The sequence below is a fragment of the Dasypus novemcinctus genome, chromosome 21 (genome assembly GCF_030445035.2).
Source record: "Dasypus novemcinctus isolate mDasNov1 chromosome 21, mDasNov1.1.hap2, whole genome shotgun sequence".
Lineage (NCBI taxonomy): Eukaryota > Metazoa > Chordata > Mammalia > Cingulata > Dasypodidae > Dasypus > Dasypus novemcinctus.
The window spans coordinates 57,902,553-57,930,178 of NC_080693.1; the positions used below are offsets into that span (position 1 = coordinate 57,902,553).

Genomic DNA, 27,626 nt, shown 5'->3' on the forward strand with positions numbered 1-27,626 from the left:
TTGATTCTGATGGCTCCAATTATGAGCCTGTGTGCCTGAATTATGAACTAGGCCTAGAGCTGCGGGGTGCCTAAGAGTTATCTCCTGAGAGCCTCCATGTTGCTCAAATATGGCCACTCTCTAAGCCAAACTCAGCATGTAGATGCATTGCCTTCCCCCCATCGGGGGTCTTAACTCCTGGGGATGAGCCGCTCTGGCGCCACTAGCTGATGATGTAACTAGTACCAAGCACCAGCTGATGATGTAACTAGAAAAAGACCTTGAATAAAGGGGTCAACTCAGACCAGCAGAATATCCCATATAGGCTTAAATGTGTGATGTCGAAATCACCTTGTCTATGTGGGGAAGGGATGGGTGGTGGCGGCTAAAAACCCCTCTTGCTTTACAGATGGCTTATGCAAACAACAATTCTGCTATGGAATCCTAAGTGTGAGTGTAAGCAGTGAGGGTGGGAGAAGTAAGAGGGTTAGAGGATGTATTAGTCAGCCAAAGGGGTGCTGCTGCAAAATACCAGAAATTGGTTGGTTTTTATAAAGGGTGTTTATTTGGGGTAGGAGCGTACAGATACCAGGCCATAAAGCATAAGTTATACTTCTCTCACCAAAGTCTATTTTCATGTGTTAGAGCAAGATGGCTGCCGATGGCTGGGAGGGTTCAGGCTTCCTGGGTTCCTACCTTCCAGGGTCTAGCTTCTCTCTGGGTTCAGGGTTCCTCTCTTTCCAGGGCTTGCTTCTTCCTGGGCTCAGCGTTCCTCTCTTCCTGGGCTTGCTTCTCTTTCCTCTGTGAACTTACTTCCTGGGGCTCCAGCTTAAGGCTTCAGCATCAAACTCCAACATCAGAAACCCTCAACTCTGTCTTTGCCATGCCTTTTATCTGTGAGTCCCCACCCACCAACACAGTACTCGCACAAGAGGTTTACATAATTTACTTAATCAAGTAAACCGAAGAATCCAATATAATCTAATAAGCCCAGAGGAAAAGATCAGTTTACAAACATAATCCAATATTTCTTTTTGGAATTCATCAATAATATCAAACCGCTACAGAGGACATATCCCCAGGAGAGTCTCTATGATGTCAGAACTATAAGGGCCCAGATCTTTCTCTAACAGCAAAGGAAACCAAAACCCTGAGAGGCAAGTTACATTCCCAAGGCCATGAAGCCAGTTAGTGGCATAGCTGGGATCAAATACCAGCATCCCACACCAATAGCTCTTTGTTGACCTGTGTGCTAACACAAAGAGGAATGAAGGAGATCAAGCAACCCATTCCACTTTCTTGGCATTACTGGTTACCAGTAGCTGAGGGTGAACAAAATACACTGGGTGAAGACATAATAAGGTAACACTATTATTCTTCAAGAAGACTTTCATAATCATAACTAGCATTTGTATAGTGTTTTAGCAATATCAAGCACCTTTACATATGATTTATTTAATCCCCGCAATAGAAGGAGAGATTATTATTGACCTAATCATTTTTCAAAGGAAACACAGGTTCAAAGATGTGTAATTATTTGTTCTTGGTCATATATCCAGGAAATGTCATGGTTAGGACTCAACCTAGATCACAAGCTCTAGAAGAAGTTAGGGCCAATGTCTGCCATTTATCACGGCACACCCAAAGTCTAGCCCATTGAATATTGTAGGTGCTCAATTAATACTGGATGACTAAATGAACGTCAGGACTTTTGTAGATTCTCTAAGTTGTTCTTCACAGACCTAACTAGGATCCTACCACTGCAGGGAACATTTTTTATAGCCTTTAGTGAAAGGTGTATGTAGACAAAAACCCCACTGAATAAACACATGTCCATCCAAATCATACAAACAACACTCTTTGCTTGGAGCGTAATTTGTAATGATTATTTTCTAGGAAATTGGGCTACTAGACTTGACAATTAAGGAAATGAGGAAAGATAGCATTCCTTGCCCTGCCTTGAAAGAGCTTGCACGTGTTCTCCACCCCCACCCCCACCCCACCCCATGGCTCCCTCGTCTGTGTGGTGGTTTTTGGTGCTCATTTGCTTGTTTTTTTTCCTTTAGGAGGCAGCAGGAACCGAACTCAGGACCTCTCATGTGGGAGTCAGACGCTCAACTGCTTGAGTCCCATCTGATCCCCTGTGCCTGTTCTGCTACAGGCAGAGTTATCCCTGCTGGCCAAATCTGCCTCTTTCTGGGGCCAAGAAAGTACCTGGAACAGCAGAGGGCGCTGCAGAGCCACAGATGTCGCCTTTTAGAGGGAGATCAGTTCAGGGGCCAGAGTTTCCCAGAGCAAGGCAGGGATCTTGAGTGGCCTTCTTAGGCCTCAGGTGCTCTGTGATCCTATAGCAATTTCTATTCTTTTCTGCCAGAAACCCAAATGATACTCAAGAGGTATCTGGGGGAAGGAAGGCAAAGGATAAAATCTTTGGAGTCAGAGCTGGTTTTTAATTCCACTGTACCTTTTTGAACCATGTGTTTAAGTAAATAACTCTCTGAGTTTCAATTTCTTCATGTTTGAGGAAGGATCTTAATTCTGTTGTGCAGAACTACAGGTGACTTTCTATCAGGAGCGTCCTACAAGGCCAAAGGTTGAACAACCACTTCACCCTTAGGTATCATGGGCCTACTCTGTGCCAGGCATAGCCCTTGGGCCCTGGAGGTTTTGCAGTGGGCAAAAACCAAACAAGGCCTCTGCCCTCTTGGAGTTCACAGTGGAGTGGGGACCACAGACTTTAATCAAATAGCCCTAGAGAGAGAAGACAAATTATGTCTGTACAATTAAGTGCAACAAAGGAGTAATCTCAGAGCTGGGTGAGGGGGAAGTGCCCAGGCAGCGAGATTTCCCTGAGGAAGGGAGGAGTGAGCTCAGTCAGAAGGACGAGTAGGAGATTACTAAGCAAAAAGAGAGGGAAAAGTCTTTTAAGAAAAGAGACAGCTTATGCAATGGTCATATGGGAGCAAGCCTGACCCAAGGCCAGGGGGGCTTCCGGGGAGAGAGAGGAAGGAGGAGCTTGGTGGCCGCTGGGTCTGAGAGAGGCAGGGGCCAGAGCACACCAGGTGGTCTAGGCCACCTTCTTTGTCTTCAGTTTAAGGACAGTGGGAAGCCAAGAATGGTTAAAATCACAGGCTACGAACACATTTCCATTTTTAAAAGTTCCCTCTGGCTGCACATAGCAGTCCCTCAAATATAGTGGTTGCCCTTATCCTTGACCCTCTTCCCCTCAATGCACCCTCAGGTAGTGGAGTTGCTAAGTTCTGCTGGTCCTTTCTCCTCCTCCCTTTCATTCCTCAATATTTCTCACTGGGAAGATGGTAATCATTGCCTAACTGGCTTTCCTGCCTCCGGTCCTACCTCCTCTACACAACAAATCTGATGATCTTAACTGATCCTTACATACATGCCTGCAAGTGATTCTTTCACAGATCAGAAAACTGAGATCTAGTAGTGTTATGGAACTGATACTGGCTTATAAAAGCCAATTGTTAAATTTTCAGGTAACAGTTACTATTTTTATTTTTTTTAAAGATTTATTTATTTATTTCTCTCCCCTCCCCCCCCACCCCGGTTGTCTTTTCCCTGTGTCTATTTGCTGCGTCTTCTTTGTCCACTTCTGTTGTCAGTGGCATGGGAATCTGTGTCTCTTTTTGTTGCATCATCTTGTTGTGTCAGCTCTCTGTGTGCGGCACCATTCTTGGGCAGGCTGCACTTTCTTTTGCGCTGGGTGGCTCTCCTTATGGGAGGCACTCCTTGCGTGTGGGGCTCCCCTATGCGGGGGACACCCCTGCGTGGCACGGCACTCCTTGCGCGCATCAGCACTGCACATGGGCCAGCTCCACACGGGTCAAGGAGGCCTGGGGTTTGAACCACGGACCTCCCATGTGGTAGACGGACGCCCTAATCATTGGGCCAAGTCCGCTGCCCACGGTTACTATTAAAAACAAAATTATATAAATTTATAATTAAATTATATTAAAAGCAAAGGTAATCAATTCTCAAAACTCATCACTTCCTAGTTATTTTACTGTTATCTGTGCTCTTGGGGTAATTTATAGCTATTGTATCTCCATGATGCATCTATTTATATGTTAGGCTACTGTTCCTCTCTTCCTAACTCCAAGTTCAGTGGAGTCAAGTTGAAATTAGCTAGAGTGGGAGTATTTACACCATGGAAGTCTGCAAATGCTACAAATCAAAGGCTTTATTTATTGTTTTACTGATTGTAAGACTTAAGAAAGTGATGGAGAAATTGTTAATTTAGATTTAAACGTGATGTGTCAATGTCTGTAGCAGTTACATTGTAACTAGCACAAAAATTGAGAAAATATTCTCCTAGTATTTGATACTGTTTTCTAATTCAGCAAATAAATTGCTCCCATCATTGACAATCCAGTTAAGTTCGTCTTTGTTTTTACACTTTCCTCTTACATTAACATAGAGGAAATTATCATCCAACATTCATGGTGCAACTATACTCCTTTGTCAATAACCACAGGCTGGCTGCACATACAAGAGTTTGGCAAAAACCAACGAAAATACTCTGTGACAATCAATTGGCTATACGGAAGTTGCAATTTTATATTTTTATTATTTGTAAATTGTGTGGTACGCATCCTTTATAGAAGAGTTATGATCAACTTATGTACCTGTATATGTACACACAGAGCCCGCACCTCTCCCCCCAACCAGTTGTTAAACATTCAGCAACACACCACTGGGTCTAGAACACACTATCATGTAATCCATACAACAGAGATTTACGGATGCCTGGGGGATACTGATTAGTTCATGATAAGATGACTCGGCCAAGGTCGCACATAGCAAGCCGCCTAGGCAGGACCAGAACCAGAACCAAAACCAAAACCAGAGGCTCTCTCCTAGGACCAGACCAGGTTTCCCAGGGCCGTTCACTTTACCGGAAAGGGTGAGCAAGGCCTGGGCAACAGGCAAGGGTCGCCTTCGGCCGACCAGCAGCCGGAGGGGAAACTTACAGCCAGTTTGCGGCCCTGCGCGCGCACGCCGTGGGAGGGAGGGGCGTGGCCAAGCCTCCCGGAAATGACGCAACCGGAGGCGGTCCTCGGCGGCGGCGCGCGGCCTGGGCTCGCGCTGGGCTCCGCGCGCCCCCGCCCCTCTGTGAGGCCGAGGCCGCGGCGGCCGTTAGCGCTGTCGCTGCGGGGGCCGCGGCGGGCGGGGCTCTGGCGGGGCCCGGCCTAGTCCCCACCCTAGCCCGGCTCCCAGCCGCCCGCCCTCCCTCCCTCTCCCCGATGCAGGGGGCCGAGCTCCGGGACGGCGAGGCGGCGGCGGCGGCCGCTTCGTACCGCGTCCTGAGCCGCCTGCTCGGCTATGGAGAGGCGGCCCCCGAGCCAGGCCCGCCGCCTCCCCCGGGCCATGGCCCCCCGCCGCCGCCCTTCCTCGCGCGGCCCGGCCCTCGGGGTTCCCGGCCGCCGCAGCTGATGGTGTTCCGCAACGTGGGTCGGCCGCCGGAGGAGGAGGACGCGGAGGCGGCCCCGGAGCCCGGACCCTCGGAACTGCTGTGCCCTCGGCACCGCTGTGCGCTGGACCCCAAGGCCCTGCCGCCCGGGCTGGCGCTCGAGCCGCCCTGGGGCCCCGCGTCTGGACTAGAGGCACAGCTGGCGGCGCTGGGGCTCGGGCAGCCCGCGGGGCCGGGCGTCAAGACGGCCGGCGGGGGGTGCTGCCCGTGTCCGTGCCCCCCGCAGCCGCCGCCTCCGCAGCCCCAGCCGCCGGCTGCCGCCCCGCAGGCCGGGGAGGACCCCACGGAGACGAGCGACGCGCTGCTGGTCCTGGAGGGCTTGGAGTCGGAGGCCGAGAGCCTGGAGACTAACAGCTGCTCGGAAGAGGAGCTCAGCAGCCCGGGCCGCGGAGGAGGAGGGGGCGGCCGGTTTCTGCTGCAGCCCCCAGGCCCGGAATTATCCCCAGTGCCCTTCCCGCTGCAGGACTTGGTCCCTCCGGGGCGCTTGAGTAGAGGGGAACAGCAGCAGCACCCTCCCCCGCCCCCGCCTCCGCCTGGGCCCCTCCGGCCACTCGCGGGCCCTTCACGGAAGGGTTCACTCAAAATCCGCCTGAGTCGCCTCTTTCGTACGAAGAGCTGCAACGGCGGCTCGGCCAGTGGAGACGCGGCCGGCAAGAGGCCTTCTGCAGAGCTGGCTGCATCGGCTGCTAGCCTGACAGACATGGGAGGCTCTGCGGGCCGGGAGCAGGACGCGGGGAGGTGAGACCGCTGGATGACAAACTTGCCTTTCTTGTTTCATTTCCCCCTTTTTTCTACTGCCAACACGCACCCTGCCACCAGTTCTTAAGATGTGGTCTTCAAGAGGAAGCAGAGACTTAAGCCTGAAGGCGGTGTCATCTCCCATTAGAGGCTGGTTGGAGCTGGTAGTTAATTATGGGAACTGTTTTCACCCTGGGAGAGCTCACACCCCCATGGCACACACGAGTGCTTTGCATCTCTCTAGTTTGGAGATGATGTGAACATTCTTCCCCGCGCGCCTCCCCCCCCCCCCCCCCACAGGGCTTTTCACCTTTTCCACAGCATCTACCATTACCCCTGGCAGGGAGGTTGCTTGAGATGTTTGGACTTATGGGTAAAAAGCTGGGCTTGCATCTTAACCACCTTGCTTGTTCCATTTGTATCAGTACCCACCCTCCTTCACACTTAAGCATTCAAATGATATGATCTTGGGCACCATCTACACTTCTGACTATTTTAATGTTTTCCCTTAGAAAACATTAAAATAATGTTTTATGTTTAAAAAACCCTTAGATATACTTGGTATCTCAAGGCTACGTGCTGACCACTGTCTGTGAGAATAGAAAATAACTTCGCTCTCAAGCCCATGCAAGAATTCTGAGTATGAAGTATGACGTTGATTCATGAATTCTAGGCCATTAGATGAAGATTCCAAACAGGCATTGAGTTGCTTGTTTTCCTGCTTTTCTGGAGTGTGGGCTTCTCTGACATCCACTGTTCTATCTGTAGTGTTGGTTTAGAAAGCTGTCAACTTTTTGTGTCGATGAAATGAGACTTCTCTTGTGGTAACTGCCATTGTGGTTTGTGCTTCTGCGTGTGTTCTTAGATTTGAATTGGTTTTGGTGTGGCTTACATGATGGGTTTCTGAAATGTACCAGCAATCACCATGAAGCAAGGCTAAAGAACAGGTAGACTGAATAAACTGATAGAAAACCTTACTGTGCACTAGACTCACTTGGGATTCTTTTTGAAAAGTTCAGTATGCTGGGGGCCCAAGAATTTGAGTTTTTAAAAAGCTGCCCAGTGGATCCTGAATACTGCTACCTAGACTGGGAACCACTTATTCAGGAACTTCTCTTTTCTAGGAAATTGGGGTCCTCCAAGAGGTGAGTGTGGGGCCAATTTGACTTTGCTGCTCCTTCTGAACAGCTATGTCATGGGCTCATCTTGGGAATTAGGTGAAACCTATACCGTCTAAAGAAATCAATAGATTGATGTGTGTTGTCCCTTCAGGTAGGCAGATGTTTCTGCATTTGCCTCCCAGTGAACTCATGCTGTAAACTCCCGGTTTAAAAAGTGTATGGCTGCTGAAACAGCTTTTTTGTGTGGTGAACTCTGCATTCGATGCTCTACTTACCAGAATGGGTGAAATTTTCATCTGATGGGGGGAGGACCAGATTGAAGCTGTGAGTTATGACATAGAATAGATTGATAATTTTCTGTGGTGTGTCTTGTCTTTGTTCTTTGTTGACCAAGGCTTGGTCTAGGATTCCAAAGGTGCCAAATATGAGGTGTGGCGTGAAATTAGCTGCTACATTTAACAGACTAGGAAGAAGAAAAGGCATATAACATTATATGTTTTTTTGCCTTTGGAAGCAGAATTTAATGGTGATTGGCTGCTCTTGTCACCAGCCTTCACACTAAGCACAATACAGATTTTTGCTGCACACCAAACTTTCTGATGAATTGTAGAAGAGCTAGGTATTTGTGTTATAAACATTTGGTTGACTGCTATTAGGAGGTGGCATATAGTATAGGGAGTATGAACATCTAGATTCTGTTCAGGACTCCAACATCAGCTGTGGGATGGGGCCAGATTTGCCTACCTCATGATTCATTTTTCATCTAAAATGGGAAAGTGATTCCTGTTCTTGTTCCTGTCTTTATTGGAGTGAAGACAACAGAAATATAGATAGACAATCATGTGATTTTTGGAGAAGTAATAAGATCGAATTTGTAAATTTTTTTTATGCTTTGGATTTGGTACTGCTTGTTAGCTTTTCCACAGCTTACTATGTGCCAGTCTTGCTGGCAGCCTCGCAGCTGTGAGAAACTTGGTAAGTCTGGCCAGGGTAGTTGTGATTTCTGTGGATCTGCACCTCCTTTCTAAGTCTGCCCTGTTGGGAGGAAGGATGAGTTTGGATATTTAACTTGTTCTCTTGCTTTGACTGGTAGGACCCAGAACGGGTGAGAAATTTCAGTCTTTTGCCAAAGAGTATATACCTTCCTCCTAACTGTGACTGGAGTTAATTACAGGTCTCTGAAATCTTTGCTGTATAATTTGGGGCTTTTTCAGTAACCTCTGGGCATGGTTCTTTTTGCTTTTCTCATCATCTACCTTTCCCACAGCAACTGACTAGAAAATACTTTCTACAACTGTTTTATAAGGCTTAATTAACAGTTCCCATATTTTAACATTAAGCAAAACAGAGTTCATTTTTGAGTCTTCTAATGGGCCTGTCTGGATATATGGAGTTATATATATATATATATATATAAAGTGTGTGTGTGAGTTAACGTAGAGAACGCTTTTCAAGTGAAGGAAGAAATGTACCCTACCATCTAATCCGGTTTCTATTCTGGGGCACTGGGCTGGGCCTTATAACACATATATTGAGATGTAAAGACTTGGTGCCTGTGGGCCTCAGTGTAATACAGATTGCTATTTCAGGAAAACCTTCAGAGTTGCCTTGCCTGTTTCACTTATGTTGAGCTGATTGTCTTCCTTTGGATTTGGTGAGGAATAGCATTTGATCTGACCTTTTGAATCATCACATAATACACACTTGCTTGGAGATGGGTACTTTGTATATTTTTCAAGACTTTTTTTTTTTTTTTTACCTAGTTAACAGTTGAAGCTATTCCTGGCAGTTGTCATAATCATCATAATTGTGAGATGGAGAAATGGAGGATACTTCCATAGTAGTTTACTATCTACTTTTTTTTTTTGAAAAAAAAGGATACAATTCTGGGAAGAGAGGCAGGCTTGTCTTGGCATCAGTTTGGGTCCCTGCTGTTGTGGACAGACCTGGCAGACAAGAAGAACCCTTTTCTCTGTTTTCTTGGGTTTTCAGGTCTAAAGGGGTCTTTTTGAGTGATGGCATGACACTGCTGAGAGCAAAGTGATTTTATGGTGTGATGAGGAGGTTCTGACTTTATGTTTAGGTTTTAAGTCCATCACCCATTGATCTTTTAAACTATTTTTTCCAAGAAGTTGTGTAAAACTTCTTGTGGTTGGCAGTTCTCTTTTGAAATGAGCTCCCTGGATTCAGAAATCTCTGTCCACTTGTCATGGGTGTTTCACTCCTTAAAATTCTCTCCCCTAACGTCATTCTTAAGGTTTTAGATCTTGGACTATGACTCTTGGCTTTTCCCTGGAAGTTGCCTCCGTAGGTTCTTCATGGAGTTATGGATTGTGGCAGAGTTTTGGATCTGACCTTGCTGCGCAGATGTCTGTGTATTGGAACTAAAAATGAACACATGGTTTTTGTGCTTGTAGTACATGAACAGACATTGGCTTATGACGTGCTGGAAATGGCACAGGCTGGTTGGCTTGGCACTGTGTGCTTATGTAGGGGCAGAGGTACATTGGGGCTGCAAAACCTGATATTTGGACATCCTAGTTTGGAAGTTACTTTAGAAAAGGACATGTATAAGTTTTAGGGCATCAGTATAGGAGTTTTATGGGCAGGAGAAGCAGGGCATTACTATTTCATTGTCTGTGTTTTAGGTTTTTAAGGAATTTGAAAAGTGACCATTAGTTATATTTATGTGTTATCATCCTGTCTAGTTTCCTAACTCATTTTAACCTACAAATCTATCACAGTAGAATTAGTAATTTGCAGGGTGGAAATGGACAGAGGCATTTTGTCTTTTACTTGCAGCACAGGCAGTGCATAGCTGATACAAAGGGCTGCCAGGTTCAGGTGGGGAGCAGTTTGCCTAAGGTCTGCTGCTAACCCTGTCCTATTCTGACACCTGAGGTATGGCCCATCAAATCCTGCTCCATCCTCATGTCTTTCTGCTGATAGGATGTAAGTGACCCACTGGCAAACTTATAGTGGCATCAGTGGCATAACTTTTTACTTCAGTGCTTGTCAGGGTAGTCTGGGGAGCAATAAAATAACATCGAAATTGTTATCTTGTCCACAGACACAAGGGGCTGTATCATTGTTATTGCTCTCCAAAAACAAAACAAAACAAAAAACCCAGCACATCCAGCTTAGAAGGGGCTTTTCGTGCTGAAATGTACCATACATACAAAGAAGGATATGTACCAACCCCAATCCAGAAGGCAGAGTAAGACACTTCAGGACTCTGCCCCTCCACTGAAGCTTTGAACAACTGGCAAGAACTGGCAGAAACATCTTTTTCAAAGCTCCAGAAAACAGTTAAAGGACTGAAGTAACAGGGTGAGAAAGAAAAAGACTATCTAAAAGTGATAGGTTCTTGTGACCCCCATGCTGGCCCCTGCCCCATTCCATCATCTCAGCGCAGAGCTGGCCTGTAGGAGGGAGCAGAGTAACCTTCGTGTACATACTGGGAGCATGTATGTATGGTTCAGTCAGTCTGATGTGGCCTGAAGGATTTATAGTCCCAGAATTTGCCCTGCTTGTAGAAAGCAATTTACAGAGCTCTCCAGTGGAACACTATGGACTGCCTGGGGCAAGGGATTGCTGGCTGTAGGACATAGAGTATAGTGCCAGGACCAGGAGAAAACTGTTTCCAAGGGAAGAGGGAACATTTGTGTCTGTGTAAATGGGTCTTCTAGGGCCACAAGCACATACTGAAGACAAGAGGCATAGGCAGAAAGGATCAGGGAGGCCCCTGTGCTTTGTCCTTGGAACTATTCTCTAAACTCATTGTATGGATAAGCACTGAAGGAGAGCACTTACAGTAGGTTGGTCTGTAAAGACTGGGAAAGATGTCTTCTTTCTCTTCCTTCTCCTCCTTTTCCTCCATGTTAGCGCCTGTCATTCAAGGAAAGCTCTGTCCTAATACAAGCTGGATATAAGCTTAAGGAAGAGATACCTTGGAGTCTAAATTCTAGTGATAACACATTTAAATATCAAAATGCCCAGTTTTCAACAAAAGGCTGGGAAAAAAAATACAAATAAACAGGAAGTAATGACCCTGGCAGAGTTGAAGATTAAAGCACTGGACCTGAGACATACCAAAGACTTTTAAAAAATGATCCTAAATATGCTAAAAGAGCTAAAAGAGGCGGCGGACTTGGCCCAGTGGTTAGGGCCTCCGTCTACCACATGGGAGGTCCGCGGTTCAAACCCCGGGCCTCCTTGACCCATGTGCGGCTGGCCCATGTGCAGTGCTGATACGCGCAAGGAGTGCCGTGCCACGCAGGGGTGTCCCTGCGTAGGGGAGCCCCGCGCGCAAGGAGTGTGTCCTGTAAGGAGAAACACCGAGCGCGAAAGAAAGTGCAGCCTGCCCAGGAATGGTGCTGCACACACGGAGAACTGACACAACAAGATGATGCAACAAAAAGAAACAGAGATTCCCGTGCCGCTGACGACAACAACAAAAGCGGACAAAGAAGAAGATGCAGCAAATAGACAGAGCAGATAACCATGGTGGGGGGGAGGGGAGAGAAATAAATAAATAAATAAATCTTTAAATAAAAATAAAAGAGCTAAAAGAAAACATGGACAGAGAACTAAAGAAAATCAGGAAATCGCTAGATGAACACAAAGAGAATATCATAGATGAAAATTATGAAAAGGAATCAAACAGAGCTTAGGATGATATTAATAGAAATTAAAAATTCCCTAGAGGGGTTTAACAGCAGATTGCAGCAGGCAGAAGAAAAAAATCAAAGAACTTAAAGATAAAAGACAATTAAAATCATTCAGTCTAAGAGTCAGAAAGAAGAAAGAATGAAGAAAAGTGAACAAAGCCTGAGGAGCTTGTGGGACACCATCAAGTGTACTGATACATGCATTGTGGGAGTCCCAGAAAGAGAAAAAAATGACAGAGAAAATATCCAAACCACACAACAGCATATTATAATCAAACTGTTGAATGCCAAAGACAGAATTTTCAAAGCGGCAAAAGAAAACCAGTATGTCACATAAAAGGGAGAGTCAATAAAATTAAGTGCTGATTTTTCATCAGAAACCATGTTGCCAAGAAGACAGTGGGACGACATATTTAAAGTGCTGAAAGCAAAAATTGCTAACCAAGAGTTCTATATCCAGCAAAACTGTCTTTAAATAATGAAGGGGAGATTACGACATTCCCAGATAAACAAAAGCTGAAGGAGTTCATCACCATGAGATCAGCCCTATAGAAGATACTAAAGAGAGTTCTGCAGGTTGAGAGGAAGGACACTAGAGGATAGATTGAAGCTGCATGAAGAAATGAATATAAGTGAAGTTATCTAGTGAGGGTAATGACGGGTAAATATAATTGCCAATAATACTTTTGGTTTGTCACCACACTTTTTTGCTTCCTATAGGATGTGAAATGCAAAGGCATATAATGTAATGATAATCAGTGTTTGTCTTTTTTTACCCATAATGTATAAAAATGTAATTAGAGACAGAAATTAGAGTATAGGTCACCAGAGGCAGTAGGCAAGGGGGATGGGAAGTTAATACCTAATGAGTATAGGGTTTCTGTTTGGGGAGATGGGAAAGTTTTAGTAGTGGAAGGTGGTGGTGAAGGTACCACAATGTTGTGAATGTAATTCCTTCCATTGAAAGGTGTGCTTGGGAGTGGTTGAGATGGGAAAGTTTATATTGTATGTATGTTCCCATAACTGGAAAAAAAAAAGAGCACCTAAAGAGACTTATGACAATTAAATGCAGTACATGATTCTGGATGGGATCTAGCAAGGGAGGAGAAAAGGTACAATGGAACACTGATGGGACATATGAAAAAAATCAGAATAGATTATTAGCTTTTTTAAAATTTTAAGTACTGGGGTCAAGGATTGAACCCTGGACCTCATACGTGGGAAGCTAGGGCTCAATGACTGAGCCACATTGGCTCCCAAATTTCTTGAACTTGATAACTGTAGTTAAGGTGGTTATTTAAGTGAATATATCTTTGTTCTTGGGAAATGTACATGGCAGTAATAACTGTTTAAGAACATGATGCATACAACCTACACTCAAGTGTTCAGAAAATGGATTGACAGATAGATGGATGGACAGAATGATATGGCAAATGTGGCAAAATGTTAAAATTAGTGGATCTGGGAATGTGGGGGAGGGGAATAAGAATATGTTGGAGTTCTCTGTACACGGTTTGTATTACTTTTGTAACTGTCCTGTAAGTATTTCAAAATTAAAAACTAAAAAGCAAAACAATACAAAAATAAGATATATAAACTATATGTATTATATAAACAGTAATGAAATATATACCTAGCTTAGCAAATAGAATATTAACAGTGCCTTTGGAGACGCCTGTATGTTCCTTCCTGAAATTCATTACTTACCTTCCATGGTCCCCCCACAAGTAACCACCATCCTCAATTTTATGTTAATCATTCCCTTGCTTTGTTTTTTTAGTAGTTGTCTAGATTGGTCTTTTCATGGATGACTGCCATCAGAATGTTCTCAGGACCCTTGAGGCAGAAACTGCTTTGGGTTTTTAGTTATACAGTCTTTCCCTGAAGAAACAGAAAAGTATACATTTATTAAGGGCCTTTCAACCTCTTAGACCTCCTCTTTTCAGCCATTAGACCCCCATATTTGCCAGGAAAAAACATCTTGAGGCACTCTTGGCTCTGCCTGGATTTAAGTTCAGATGTATTTCTTTTTCTAGATCCTAGAAATTATGATTTTCTTCTTCAAAATGACAGGGGCGGGGGAGAAGATGAGCTGAAGTGAGAAGGCCTCCGCAAGATGTGTGCATTTGGGTACTGTCATTCTCCAGTGCTTGGCAATGAAGAGACTCGTCCCCAGCATGGGCAGATGGCAGAGTAATGCAGCTTCCTTTGAAAAGAGGCAAACGGCCAAATGACTAAACCTTTTGAAAGACCAGTACTTAAGGTTTCTACTTGCTGAGTTTAATGTTGTACGCACAAGTTTAATAAAAACAAACAAAAAATAAAAAACCCAGCTTGGAACTCTTCAGCAGTCTTAAAGTTCATGTCCAGTAGAATTAACTTTTCATTCCATCTCTCTGGAGGGTTGGAACTAAGCTGCATATAGTAGCGAGCAACTTTTAGAAACAGAAGAACTGTGTGGTAGTGTCTTGGTTTTATGTGTAGCCTTCGCTCCCTCTGTGCCCTGGGTCTGGTATTCACACTGCTTTATCATTAGCCTCCTCACTTCTCAGCCTTGAGCATAAATAGGTCCTGATAAGGATCTCAAGTGTCTCAGCTATTCCTGAGTAGTCTTCATGGTACTTTTTTTTTAAATGGTGGTACTAGAGATTGGACTCAGGACCTCATACATGGGAGGTGGGTGCTCAACCACTGAGCTACCACCCCATGATAGGGTTTTGAAATTTTGTTTCAAGTGAATTCAGAGAAGTTCAGACATCTGTATTAAAATACAAACATCTTCTGAAATCAGATCATTTTAAATTGGGTTTCATTGGAATTTCTTTGCTTCTTGCCCTCCCCTCCCCCGCATTGCAGTTGATAGTTGAATAGAACTTAACTTTTATTTAGTTCTTTTAGGGAGTATATTTCTGGAAGGTAAGCCAGCTACAGTTCTGAATTCTGGGGTGGAATTTTTTTTTTTTTGAGTCTGGCTTGTTAAGGTATAAATTTTATTCAGCAAAATTCACCTTTTTTTAGGTGTCCAATTCTATTAATTTTGCATATTTCCATCACCTTAACAAGTTCTTTCTTTAGTAGCCAGTTCTCTCTTAGGGTGAATTTTTTGAGCTTAGCTCATTTCTGGCCAAAGAATCTTTATGAGAAGCTTTTTGAATTTCTTTCATCTCTCATTGAAAAGCCAGTTGAAAGTGGTGCAAAATGAAATTTCCTTTGGTGTAACTTTTCCTAGGAATCTGGTTTTTCGGGCTGGTTCCCCTTAGTGGCAAGGAAGAGAAGTTATGGGAGAGCTGTGTGACTGGCAGCTCAGAGAGGGGGAAAGGGTCATTTTTGATGGGTGCCAGGCAGAACCCCAACCTGTGGAGGCCCACTTGTTTAGCTCATTAGTAGATGAAGAATTGCGTAGGCTTCCTGTAGTACTGGTGCATGGGTCCCTGGTTCACTCTGGGGCCTCCTGCTCCTAGGGCAGATGCAGAGGGAACGCTGGCACAGGTTCAGGTCATAAAAAAATCAGCTCAGCATCCGATTTCCTTTCTCTTGAAATGGACTTGCTAATTACCACGCTAGGTGTTTTACGTTTTTAATGTGCCTGGTATGGAGCGATCCAGAGGGATTTCTCCTTGCTTTGTAGGCTGGTGAATTCTGTAGCCAAAACTATTTAAGGAATTACCTTCATTATTTTGTTCTCTCCCTTTGAATTTTAGACTTCATTACAACAAGAGTGTTGCTAACAATGAGTAGGGTTTTGTTTTTCAGTGCATCTGTAATTGAGTGTTGTAATGATTTAGATGTGTACATGTTCACGTCCCCCCTTATTCTCTCTGTGTGCTTTCTTGCCCCCCCTAGGAAACCCAGGTTGACAAGAACTCAAAGTGCCTTTTCTCCGGTCTCCTTCAGCCCCCTGTTCACAGGTAAGGGTGATATATTTCTCTCTTCTTCTGACATCTGAAAGAAGGAATATTCTGAGACCTGTCAGGAAAAACACTTACAGATGCATTGCAGAAGAAATTTCAGGCATGTCTGCAATTATTTTCTTCTTTCCATGCCTTCTGGACTTGGGGTGAGGCTATTTTTATGGTGTGGAATGTGTTTTTGAATTTGAATGCTTTATATTTTGGGGTAAAGGCTGCTTGTTGATAATTAGGCAGCCTTAGTAGCTATGTAATATTTAGTTCATGGTCATCACTTATAAAGTAAAAGTAGGAACAAATTTATAGGACCACAATGCATAAAGGATTTTCTGGAAGTCATACAATTCCTGTCTCTGCTTCCAAGGGAGTTCATGGATTATCTAGTAAATATGACCCATGGTTATCTGGTCTATTTTTAAAGACTTTGGGCAAAGGGGATTACATGAGCTCTTGTCTTACCCATTTTAGCAGCTAGCAGCTCTTGCACCTGTTGGAGTTCTTTGTTTTGTCTAATTTAAGTCCCTGTTCTTGTAGCAGGGAACACAGTTGCTAAAGTAGGAAGGGAGCTGAATATCCTTTGGATGCTAACTGCCTTCTTATTTTATGGGGTACATGTTCAGAGAGGGAGACCTTCTGTTGTATTAGTCAGAAGTGAAGCTTCTGCTTGAATAAGCTGTAGGAAAGAAAGGTATTTACCATTCTGCCTTAGGTCTCTGAAACTGAGTGTCTGTCATTGGTTGTGGCTGAGAAACCTTTAACAACAACAACAAAAAGTTTTTTTTGGATACTGTGTCCCATAAAAAGAGTATTGGAAGAATTTGATTTGGGATTGGACATTTCTAGGAAGATGTTGAGCAAGCTGGTGGGAACTCTATTCTTGGGTAGACTGTTGTGAGCTGTTAAAACATGTAAGTTGGTACCTGTAGTAAGCATCTACTGTAGTGGAGAAGGTCTCTGTTCTTTCCCCAAGCCCAGAATTAAAGACTCATCCTGTGGCAGTCTATCTTTCTGGTTAATCATTTCCGCCTTAAGGTAAGGAACATCTACTTTTGTTAAGCTCAGGTTCAGTGTTCTTATTTCAGATAACCTTAGCTCTTCTGAATTGGGTCCTTTTGCTTAAGTACCATACCCAGACCATGCTGCTCCTGGATTAGGGCAGGTGGTCACCTTAACCGCTTGTCTGGAATCCTTATATTGTTCTGTGCAGTGAGACTCTCAATTATTAAACTGTTTGATGAGTCTACTATCAGCTTCCTAGAATCTCCACTTGGCTTTCAGAAGAGCTTTTCTGCTTAACTAAATTAATCTTCAAGACCTTTGTTAAAACAAGCAAAACAAAAAAGAAAAACTTGTGTTTTTAAGCTCTGAAAGCCCAGCTCCTTGGCCTTTTAGACTTATTGGTCACCTAATTTTTTAAACTGGAAAGCATTAAAATATTAGCCAAGGGGCTAGTTCAGCCTCCTGAATAAGGAAATAACACCTCAAGAGCCAAATTAAGAAATCCTGAGTTCTGACCTGTGGCTCAGACCTGCCTGAACAAAACTATTCCTGGCTGTCAACCTAAGTGTCAATAAAATAAAATAATCCTTCATCTTCTGGTGACTCAAGCAGAGAGGGGGTAAAATGGGGTTGGGTGACAAGGAGGGGTATATATGTCAGAGAATAGAACTGCATGGTATGCTGGGAAGTAAGATAAACCAAACCATGTGCTACCCTTCCCACCCTCCCCCAAGTTCCTACTGAGAAGCTGCTTCTAAGCTTACCTGATTTTTGGCTAACTAGAAGTTGTTAATTTTTAGGGTTATAATTGCATTTTTCAGCCTCTGTATCCTCAGCTGTTGGGAATTAGTTGATATCTTAATTGGTAGATTCTCTTATGGTGAATATTCTGGAAAATCTAGATGTGGAAAGCCATCTTGGAAGAAACTGGGGCTAATGTTGCAACCTTTATCTACATTCAACTTACCATGAAGTTCTTATGTTTTCCCGGCACTTGCTTTCCTTTTGGTCTTATAACAGGCCATTTGCTTTTCTCCCTAAGGTAGAAATTGGTGTACATGCCTATGAGAATAAAGTATGTGACTTCTATTTGAATAAGGAAGATCCCTTGCTCAAGGTTATATCGTAAATCAGTGGCAGAACCAGAATTAGATGGCTTTTCCATTGTCATCCCATGATTTCGTCCCAAAGAATCCCTGGCCATCAACAGGGCAAAGAAGTAGTATCTGTGTGGGTGGGTGGGGTGATTCCAGGTTTGGGGAGCATTCGATTTTGAGCTTTTTGAGAGCCATGGACTTCTAGCATCCTTTGCTTGCCATTTGCTTCCCTTTGTCTTCAGTCTTGGCTTTGGGCAAAGTGCTTCTGTAATATGCTTGCTTTGTGAATCTCTCAGGTGAAACAGTGTCACTTGTGGATGTGGACATCTCTCAGCGGGGCCTGACCTCTCCACACCCTCCAACTCCCCCTCCTCCTCCAAGAAGAAGCCTCAGCCTCCTAGGTATAGTCTCTTCCCCTCTCTGCCTTCTGGCTCTAGTAGGGGCCTGAGCTCTAGGGACCAAACAAACTTCTGGGTTTCTACTAATGACCCAATTATTTCCCATCCCTCCCTCAGCATCCTATCATCTCCTGAAGTGGTTAAATGGGTCTCTTACCTGCATGCTATTAATACGATATTTACCACCCATATTTATCTTGCCCTGAATCTCCTGCTACTAGCCTGCGTTAAGAATATCTTTACTCTCCTGCTTTCCAAGCAAAGCAAACCAGATTGAAATGGCTGTTGCCCTTGCACATAAAGACAGGGTGAAGGTCAGGCCATCTTGCCCCAGAGGGCAGCCTGACAGTTGATAATCATCCTCCCTCTCCCCTGCCTTCACCTTGCTCATTCTGTGCTCATTTTTCTGAACCTCTTGCTTTTGTTCTCTCTTCCAGATGATATCAGTGGGACGCTGCCTACATCTGTCCTTGTGGCTCCGATGGGGTCTTCCCTGCAGTCCTTCCCCCTACCTCCGCCTCCTCCACCCCATGCCCCAGGTTAGCTTAGCTTAGAAACAGGACTTGCAAGATGTGGGAATGCAAAGTAATAAACATTTGAAGGATGGGAGGAATCTCTATATGGGACTATCAGAACTTAGGAGAAAGCTAAAGTCTTATCCTCTTGATTGGGCCAGTATTCCTTGGAAATGAAGCTCAGAACGGTTTTTCTAACCCACTTTCTTTATGGAGGTGAATCTGATTGTTCAGGATAAAAGGCCATTGAATTTTTTGTCCCTGCTACTGAGCCTGTTTTGCAAACCTTGAGTAGATATGTAAGAAACTCTTAATTTTAGGATAGTGAGGAGGTTTAATATGTGCTGGTTTTCAAAGTTCTTTGGTGTTTCTAAGCCTTTCAGTGTTTACTGCAGCCTTGTAAATAAGTACCAAACATTTAGTAGCCCGTGCCTGCTTTGCCAGCCTCCAGTACCCAAGGAATAAAATGAATGAAAGCGTCATTCTTTTCTACTTGCCTGGCAAAATCGTTAGTCTTCCCGGGGCAAGTAAGCGAGTCACTATTTCCAAGGCTGCTTTACCGGAACTTCACCTCGAGGTGGGAGAACTTGGAATCGCTCTAGGCTGGTGAAGCCCCTGAAGTAGTCACCTTAGTCAGGTTAGTGAGCAGTTCCCCATCCTTTTCCTGGGGTTAAATGACCCCACCCATCCTTCACAGCTTACACAAGTCCACACAGCTTTTGTTCCAGCCCATCCAGCTCTTTCCCACTGCTTTGGCTTCCACCCTTTCCAGCTTAGCTTCTAATGCCTTGCCCCTCTTCAGTTAGCATCTCTGTTTTGGGGGAGGAGCAGCCTGTGGTTGGGAGCAATGAGGCTAAACAAGTGACCACCTCCTTCTTGTCCTACAGATGCATTTCCCCGGATTGCTCCCATCCGAGCAGCTGAAACCCTGCACAACCAGCCCCCACAACACCTCCAGTGTCCCTTTTACCGGCCTGACTCGAGCAGCTTTGCAGCCAGCCTTCGAGAGTTGGAGAAGGTATGCAGTGCCTGAGCACTGGCAACTCATCTCTCTTTCTACTCTCCTAATTCTATACCTGGGCTCTCCTTTTATTATTTTTGCTTTCATAGTCACAGTGACAAAACAGTATACTGCTATTATTAATTTTTAGGGGATATAGTAAACTGAATTTGGAAAATAAAAACATTTGAATACGATGAAGGAAAGTTGTAGAGAAGTTTTTCCATGGCCTAAGCTGATTTTGATACATTAATTGACCCAGTTCCCTTTCCTCTCCTCTGTAGGACCCTTGGTAATTGAATTGTAGAATTCTTCTTTTATTTTGAAGGGCTAAAAGTTTAATGAATCTAATGTTCATTGCTAATGGTTGAGCCACTTTCAGTGGCATTTACCGACTGAAATTTTTTGGAGAATGAGGATTCTCCTGTGGGAAGATAGATTGTGCTGAAAATTTTGACGTTGTTCTGTTAAACACTTGACCACTTCTTATCTTTGATAGTGTGGTTGGTATTGGGGGCCAATGAATTGGGAAGACGCAGAGATGAAGCTGAAAGGGAAGCCAGATGGTTCTTTCCTGGTACGAGACAGCTCTGATCCTCGTTATATCCTGAGCCTCAGTTTCCGATCACAGGGTATCACTCATCACACTAGAATGGAGCACTACAGAGGTAAGAGGTGCTGGAGCTCCTCCGGAGGCCTCTAAAAAGCCTCATGAGAAATGGCAGTTGGGATTGTAGAGCCTTCTATAGGTCCACAGTCATTAGGGCAAATGATGTTTCATAATGAAGAATTTTCCACCTTTAGAAAGGTATTGTATAGCACACCCATTTGGATCCGGACCATTATCTAATATTCAAAACACATTGATAATTTTTGCAGTGAACATGTGAATGAATGGTTACACCTAGGAGGATATATGCAGATCTGGAGGTGCCTCCCTCAGGCTAGGTTTTGTTTCCAAATATTATAAAAAGTTACAAAAACCTTTTTGGTTTTCAAAGATTGTTGGATTTTGGAATTGTGAACCTATATTAATTGAACACTCAAATAGGAGCAAGGATGGAAGAGGTGGGAAAGTGCAGGCAAAGTTAAAGACATGGTTCCTTATCTTAGACTTTTACTGGATTGGTTAGGTACTTGGTTGTGTATATCCAGGGATCAGTTAGGGGCCTATAGCTGAACGCTAGATCTGTTCCTTTAATCTCTAAGACTTAGAGATAGTCTACTCAAATGTTAGAGTCCCTACTTTGAGATGTACAATTCTATGGGTTTTGACAAATACATAATGTCATGTATTCACCATTATTGTAGCATACAGAAAAAATTTTTAGACTGTATTGTGTGAATATGTTATTGTAAAAATTCAATTGTATATACATGTGTATAGAGTAGGAAAAAAAAAAAGTAATTTTTTTTCCAGCCCTCCAATTTCACTCCAACCCAAAGATAGCTGCTATTAGCAGTTAGGTATTTATCCTTCTAGACGTTTTTCTTTCATTTATGTATACAGTAAATCAGGTGTGTGTGTGTATACGCATGTGTTTTACATCACGAATGGGATTGTATTGTATAGCTAGTTAATTGTCTGAGAGAGCTTTCCATTTGAGCTCATACTGCATAGTAACATTAGGATATGCTGTTGTTTAGCTGTACTGCTGTCAACAGGCATTTAGATTTCTCTCCAACTTTCTGCTGTGAATAAATGTGCTTGTATATGCCTCCTTATACACAAGTGGGAATGTTTCTTTGTGACACATAGAAGTAGAATTTCTAGGTCAAAAGGAATACATATCTAAATTTGATAGATATTGCCAAATTGGCCTCTGCCACATAAATTTTCACCAGTAGTGAATGAGACTATTTCTTTCTCCAATCCTTTTTTCAACCCTAGATACTATTAGTCTTTTAAATCTGTGCCACTTTTAATGGGTTAAAGTAATTTTTGTTTTAATTTGCATTTTTGGGATTTTAATGAGTTTAAGCATCTTTTCATATATTTTTCATATTCTATAAATTGTTCATTCTTGGTTTTTCTTTTGGGCTTTTTTGTCTTTTTCATATTTATGTATAGCTCTTTATATATTTCAGTTGTAATATATATTGCAAAATATTTCTTTTACCTTTACTGTGGTTTCTTTGTCATCTGGAGGACTTTAGTTAAATTTGCCTTTTTTGGCTTTTGAGTTTTGACTTGTTTTAAGAAAGCTTTCTTCCCCCTTTGCCTTTTTCTACCTTTGGTGTCTGACTTTTTCACAGGACAGAGTCATAGGATTGGAACTGTGGTAAGGGGAAAATCTCATTGACTCAGTTTGAATGTTGATATGGGCACTGGTTTCAATCACTAAAAGAAATGCTGGAGTGGGGAAGGAAGGGAGAGTAAGGGTTCCATTTAATAGTATTCCTAGCATCATGTCTCCTAAGTAGGATTTGAACGAAATTTGTTGACGAGGCTTTCCTGAACAGGTTACCCAGTAAAACTTTCTCGGTAGAAGGAAGAGACAACCTAGGACCATTAGAAAAAGTCAACTAAAGCTCTGTTCATAAATAAATTTACCATATAGAGCAGAGGTTCTTAACTAGGGGTCCATGGACCCCCAAGGAGTCCGTGGGAAGATTTCAGGGGGCCTGTGAGCTTGAACTGAAAAACAATCAACTTATTTTCTCTGACCTCTAAACTGAAATCTAACATTTCCTTCACTTATGAATGTGTGTAATAAATTACAGTAATACTCCTTTCAGTGTCACGTTATAGTTGTTGCATATCTTGAAAAATTGCTTATGCTCATCCATATTTCAAAATTATGGTAGTTGTTAGACCCAGTGTTAGTTGAATGTCACAAAACTATCTGCTGCTACATTCTGAGAAGGGATCTGTGGTTTTCACCTGACTGGCAAAGGGGTCTGTGGAACATAACCCTTGATCTAGAGATATTTTCTGGTAAATCATGTGTACAAAGGGAATTTAGTTTTGATCCTGTGACTGTTCTCAATTTCTTTGCCTGATAATCATATCAGGTCTTCCTGCCAAGCAGCATGGTGATGATAATTTCCACTTTTGGTCACCTTTGTGGCCTCTTAGGAAATACTTGTTGGAACCCTGAGAGTTTGTGGGATCACTGTGCTTTCCACTGTCTATCTTCCTTCCTGTGGTACTTCCTCCTCTGTGGCCAGGTGATGTTTAATATTCCAGTCATGTCTAGAAGCTGACCTGTTAAATGCAGCTTTCTGGATTGAGTATGCCTCAGGGCATTCTGTACTTGACTGTGGTCAGAAGCTTTGGTGGGCATTAGTCGTAAGGCTGGATAATACATCCTTTGTCAAAATAGAGGTAGTTAAAAATTTTCTTTAAAGTATAGATAACTTTGGAGCATTTCAGGGACTTGCACAGACCATTCTTTCCACTCTTCCCATATGTGTTCAACTTTAAATGAGCTGTGTTAGACATTTCATCTCACCTAAGAGTCTCTGTCCTGCTCTTTTTAGGTACCACCATGTCTTCCTTTTCCCTGCTGTCAGTCGGGTTCTGCTGGATTTATTTGCATTTATTTATCTTGTAAGGTAGGAAGTGGCCGTTTTGTCCTTGGTTTCCTCTGCCCCCATCTCTACCTTACAGATGGAAAAGGAACTTCATTCTAAAGACCTGAGAATTAATTAGATAACGGTGGGATAGATTGCTGCCTATTTCCCAGCTATTCCTAAAAAAGCAAAACAAAACAAAAAAAATGCAAAACAAAACATTTCAGAATAAACTATGTTTGATAAACCTATTAAAATGATAAATGACTGGACCATGGGAATGGTGACTAAATACTTGACCTGATAGGTGAGATCCCAGGAATGAGAGCTTTTTCAGAGGGTTCTCCAATTACTTTTTGATCAAAGGGACTTTTCTTCCTTGAGTAAGTAGAATTTTTAATAGAAGCCTTGTGAGTCTTTCACTTGCCAGTTTGCAATGGAACATTTGTCTCTGTCTCCTTAAGTGATACTGTAAGAGTAGCTAGACAGACTCAAATCTGCAGTTCTCTTGAACAATTAGTATCCCTTTTTAGTACCTCTTTTGTAGATGGTTCCTGGATCTAGTGTTTTAGATGATTTTTTTTTTCTGTTTGTTTGTTGTTGTTGTTTTTTAAGTCAGGGACTTCAGGTTTCCTTTTGCCTTTGGAACTCTAAAGCTTAAGGTACAATCTTTGTAACTTCTGTAGAAGTTAAAAACGGAAAGACTCAGTTGGATTTTCTGTGCCTAATACATACATGAACGAGGTGACTCACAAAACTGCTCTTCCTGTTCTGTGACTAATTGAAGACTTAGATCTTCTTGAAGGGAATGTCATTTAATCTTGCTTTTGCCTTGGCAGGTCTTTTCTTATGGTCTTCATGGGAAACCTCAGAGTCTATTTAAGGATTAATGTTTGTATACTTGACAAAATCTTTTTATATCTTCTTTTTCTGACTTGACTTTGTTTTTATTTATAATTTATTATTAACTTGTTTGATAGAAACCTTGTAAGACCTGATTTATGTCTTATTGAAGGCAACATCTTTCTTCCCATTAATTGATCCAGCAGGTGGCTTCAGGGACCTTTGACCCAGCTTTCATACAAACTATCCTCCCTGTAGTGAGAATTGTTAAAATATTCAAAACAGCCTTCCAGGTTTTTCTAAAGTAAGTTGTACATTTTTACTTCTCCATAATTTTCCAATGACAGGAACCTTCAGCCTGTGGTGTCACCCCAAGTTTGAGGATCGCTGTCAATCAGTGGTAGAGTTCATTAAGAGGGCCATCATGCATTCCAAGAATGGAAAGTTTCTCTATTTCTTGAGATCCAGGGTTCCAGGTAAGGCTGTGTTTATACTAATTATTTAACTTATGTGGGTATGATCTTATATGGTACCTGAATGCCAAAAAAAAAAGTTTTTTGTCCTGGCTATTATAGCAACCACTCTTCCTATAGGGTCAAGTTGATAACCCCTGCCCTTGCACATTAATCCTTTAACATATTGAGGAGGAATTTTTACTCATCTAAACATTAGAATGTGAAAACTGATTTCACCTTTCAGGGCCAGATATTATGTGAACCTTTGACACTCATAGGTGTTTCCTTATCCCTGAGCCAGGCATCTTAATATTTATAGGTGAAACTGAGAGGTGAGAACTCTTAGGTCATTTCTGTAGGAACAGGCAAGGTAAAAGAGTGTTCATTAGGAAGGCAATGGTGAGTGTCAGAGAAAATTGAATTCATTCACAGCCTGTTAGGAAATATCTGCTGTGGGCTTGACCCATGTTGTACTAAATGTGCTGTTAGTAGATACTTTTTGTTGTATTTTAGCACACCTACCAGTGTTGAATACAAAGACTTCTCTCCATTTGAGAGCACTGGACAGTTCCCATACTTTTCTGCTGTGGTCTTAGAGTCTTCCTGCCTACTAAGTAGGGAGATACCTGTATAATATGTATTGAAGAGGGAGAAGAGATGCTTTGGAGGAATTTGCTTTTATTGTTTTGGGAAAAGTGAAAATAAGGATAAGCATATTAATGTGAGAAATTTAAAAGATAAAAAAAAAACAGAACTTGAAATGAGAACTTCATGCCTTCCCATTGAATCAAATTAAGATTCTTAAACAGGGTGCCAAGAAATTACTCTAAAAAGTAGAAGTTGCAGGGGTGCCTCAGGCAGAACATCAATAACAGTACTGAGCCAGGTTACAGGAATTTTTTTTTTGTAATCTTGGTGATTTAAATAAGGCATGACAGGGTGTGAACTGTATTAATTCTCACTTCATTTAGTATTTGCCTCAGTGCTGTCAACACAGTTGGGTCTCATGCAAATGACTTGGTTAAAGGAAAAAGTTAGACTCATTCCTTAATAGGAATTGCCTCGGCCTAGCAATTTTTAAAGTTTGTGGCTTTTTTTTGGAGAGAGAGGGGGTATTTATTTAACAAACATTTATTAAAAGTAATCTATGTTACCAAGTATGAAAAATAAGCCACATCTCTGCCTTCAGAGAGCTCACAGCCTCAAAAAGGTAGGAAGACAAAGATAGGAAGACAAAGGCAAGAGGGTATGTTAAAGTCAATACAAGGCATGGCAGTGATCATCAGAGGAAGCAGTAATCAGCTCTGCTTATGGGTGAATTAGGGAACTCTCCTCAGAAATCATTCCTACTGTGGAGCATCTGTCTACCTATAGAGTATTATGGGACTTCATGGATCTTGGACACTTCAGGTACAGTTTACTTCATCCCATAAATACTTATTGATAATATATCTGGTCCTGTCTGCAGAAATTTTAACTGAGATTCTTCACATTTTATTAAAGGCTAGAGCTTGTAACGACTACTACTATTTATTGAAAATCTATCATGTGCCGGCACTTTGTCAGGTTCTTTATTTAAATATCTCTAATTTCTTACAACTGCAATGGTAGATAATAGATCAGTCTATTAAGAAAATAAAAGATAATACAATTTTGATTTCACCAGTGAGGAAACTGAGCCTGGGGGTCAAAAGTTACGTTCCTCTAAAAGTCACTTAGCTGATCATTGCTGAAACCTGGATTCAAACCCAGGCCCACTGACTCTAAATCCTGTGCTTTATTCACCACCACTCTGATACAGGAAAAGATAGCAATAATCACATTGAAAGTTGAGTGTGCTGGGATGCCTGGAGACTACATATAGAAGGCAGAATTGTGTTAATTAGTGGGGGTTGTCTTTTAGGACTTCTGATGAATGCTACAGATAGGGTATCTGCTTGCACGAAAAATTGTAATCAAGTTAAGTAGGTAAAAGCAGAGTTAGTATTTACCCCTGGAGCATAAGTGACCTCTGTTTGATGGGTTGGCAAAAAGAAGAGAAAGCCAGTATTTTCCATTACCCTTGTTTGCTTCCTTCCTTTGATCAACATAAAAATAAAGGTGTAGGCCTTATAAGGGGTTGAGTTTAGTAGGGGAGAGGATTGGAATGAGGAAGAGGTAGTCAGTGTTTAGGTTGAGCTCTATCAGCCTGTGCTAGAAATGTTAACTCTGTAGATTCTAAAAGGAGCCTGTGCATTCAGGCTTTGGCATGACGATAACTGTTCCTGTTAAACACTTACAAGGGACCAGGTGTTATTTTATTTAATCCTTGGAAAACTCTTCAAGGGGATGTTTTTTTGCAGATTAAAAAAAAACCCTGAAAAACAAACACAAAGAAAAACAAAACAAAACAGGTGCAGTGAGTTACAGAGCCAGGATACAGACTTAGGTTTTTCGAGTTCCATCCCCAGAATTGGATGCACTAGCAGGTATTAAAGGGATGCCAGGGATGGCAGGAATAGCAAAAATAGGACTAATGGGTAAATTCTGAATAGTGGCAAATAGGGAGCAGAAGGAAATTAATTAGAGTAAATGGAGTAATTCCATCTGGCAGAGAGACCCTTGGTTAAGATGATGGTGCATGAGCTTGGTTTCCCTTTTATACCTTCTCATCATAATACTGGGACCTAGTCCTAAGAGATCTGGGGTCATTGATTACATCTCAGTATGGCCTTATTCACAGTTATAAACTTAACTGTGCAGTTGCTTTATTTTTGTGATCTTAGTAGTCATTGCTGAATGATCTTAACAGCCATTTATTGGGGGTTGCAAAATGGTGATATTCTAATTTTATCACTTTTTAATTTATTGGATAGAATACTTTTTATAGAGTCTTTGCCTTGTATCAGTTTTT

At 42.5% G+C, this 27,626-nt stretch overlaps 1 protein-coding gene across 2 annotated transcripts in view; it reads left to right on the forward strand.

Moving 5' to 3' along the window:
• The first annotated feature begins 5,241 nt into the window (after positions 1 to 5,241).
• SOCS7 (suppressor of cytokine signaling 7) overlaps positions 5,242 to 27,626 on the forward strand; it is a 38,660-nt gene continuing 16,275 nt past the window's right edge. The window contains exons 1-7 of one of the 2 annotated variants that reach the window (XM_004457841.3): positions 5,242 to 6,211; positions 15,846 to 15,910; positions 18,303 to 18,407; positions 18,842 to 18,943; positions 19,807 to 19,937; positions 20,419 to 20,587; positions 24,626 to 24,754. In XM_004457841.3, coding sequence (XP_004457898.2) covers positions 5,247 to 6,211; positions 15,846 to 15,910; positions 18,303 to 18,407; positions 18,842 to 18,943; positions 19,807 to 19,937; positions 20,419 to 20,587; positions 24,626 to 24,754 — 1,666 coding nt within the window. In that variant the 5' untranslated portion in view covers positions 5,242 to 5,246. The remainder of the gene's footprint in view (positions 6,212 to 15,845; positions 15,911 to 18,302; positions 18,408 to 18,841; positions 18,944 to 19,806; positions 19,938 to 20,418; positions 20,588 to 24,625; positions 24,755 to 27,626) is intronic. The other variant, XM_023588572.2, reaches the window with a different exon arrangement.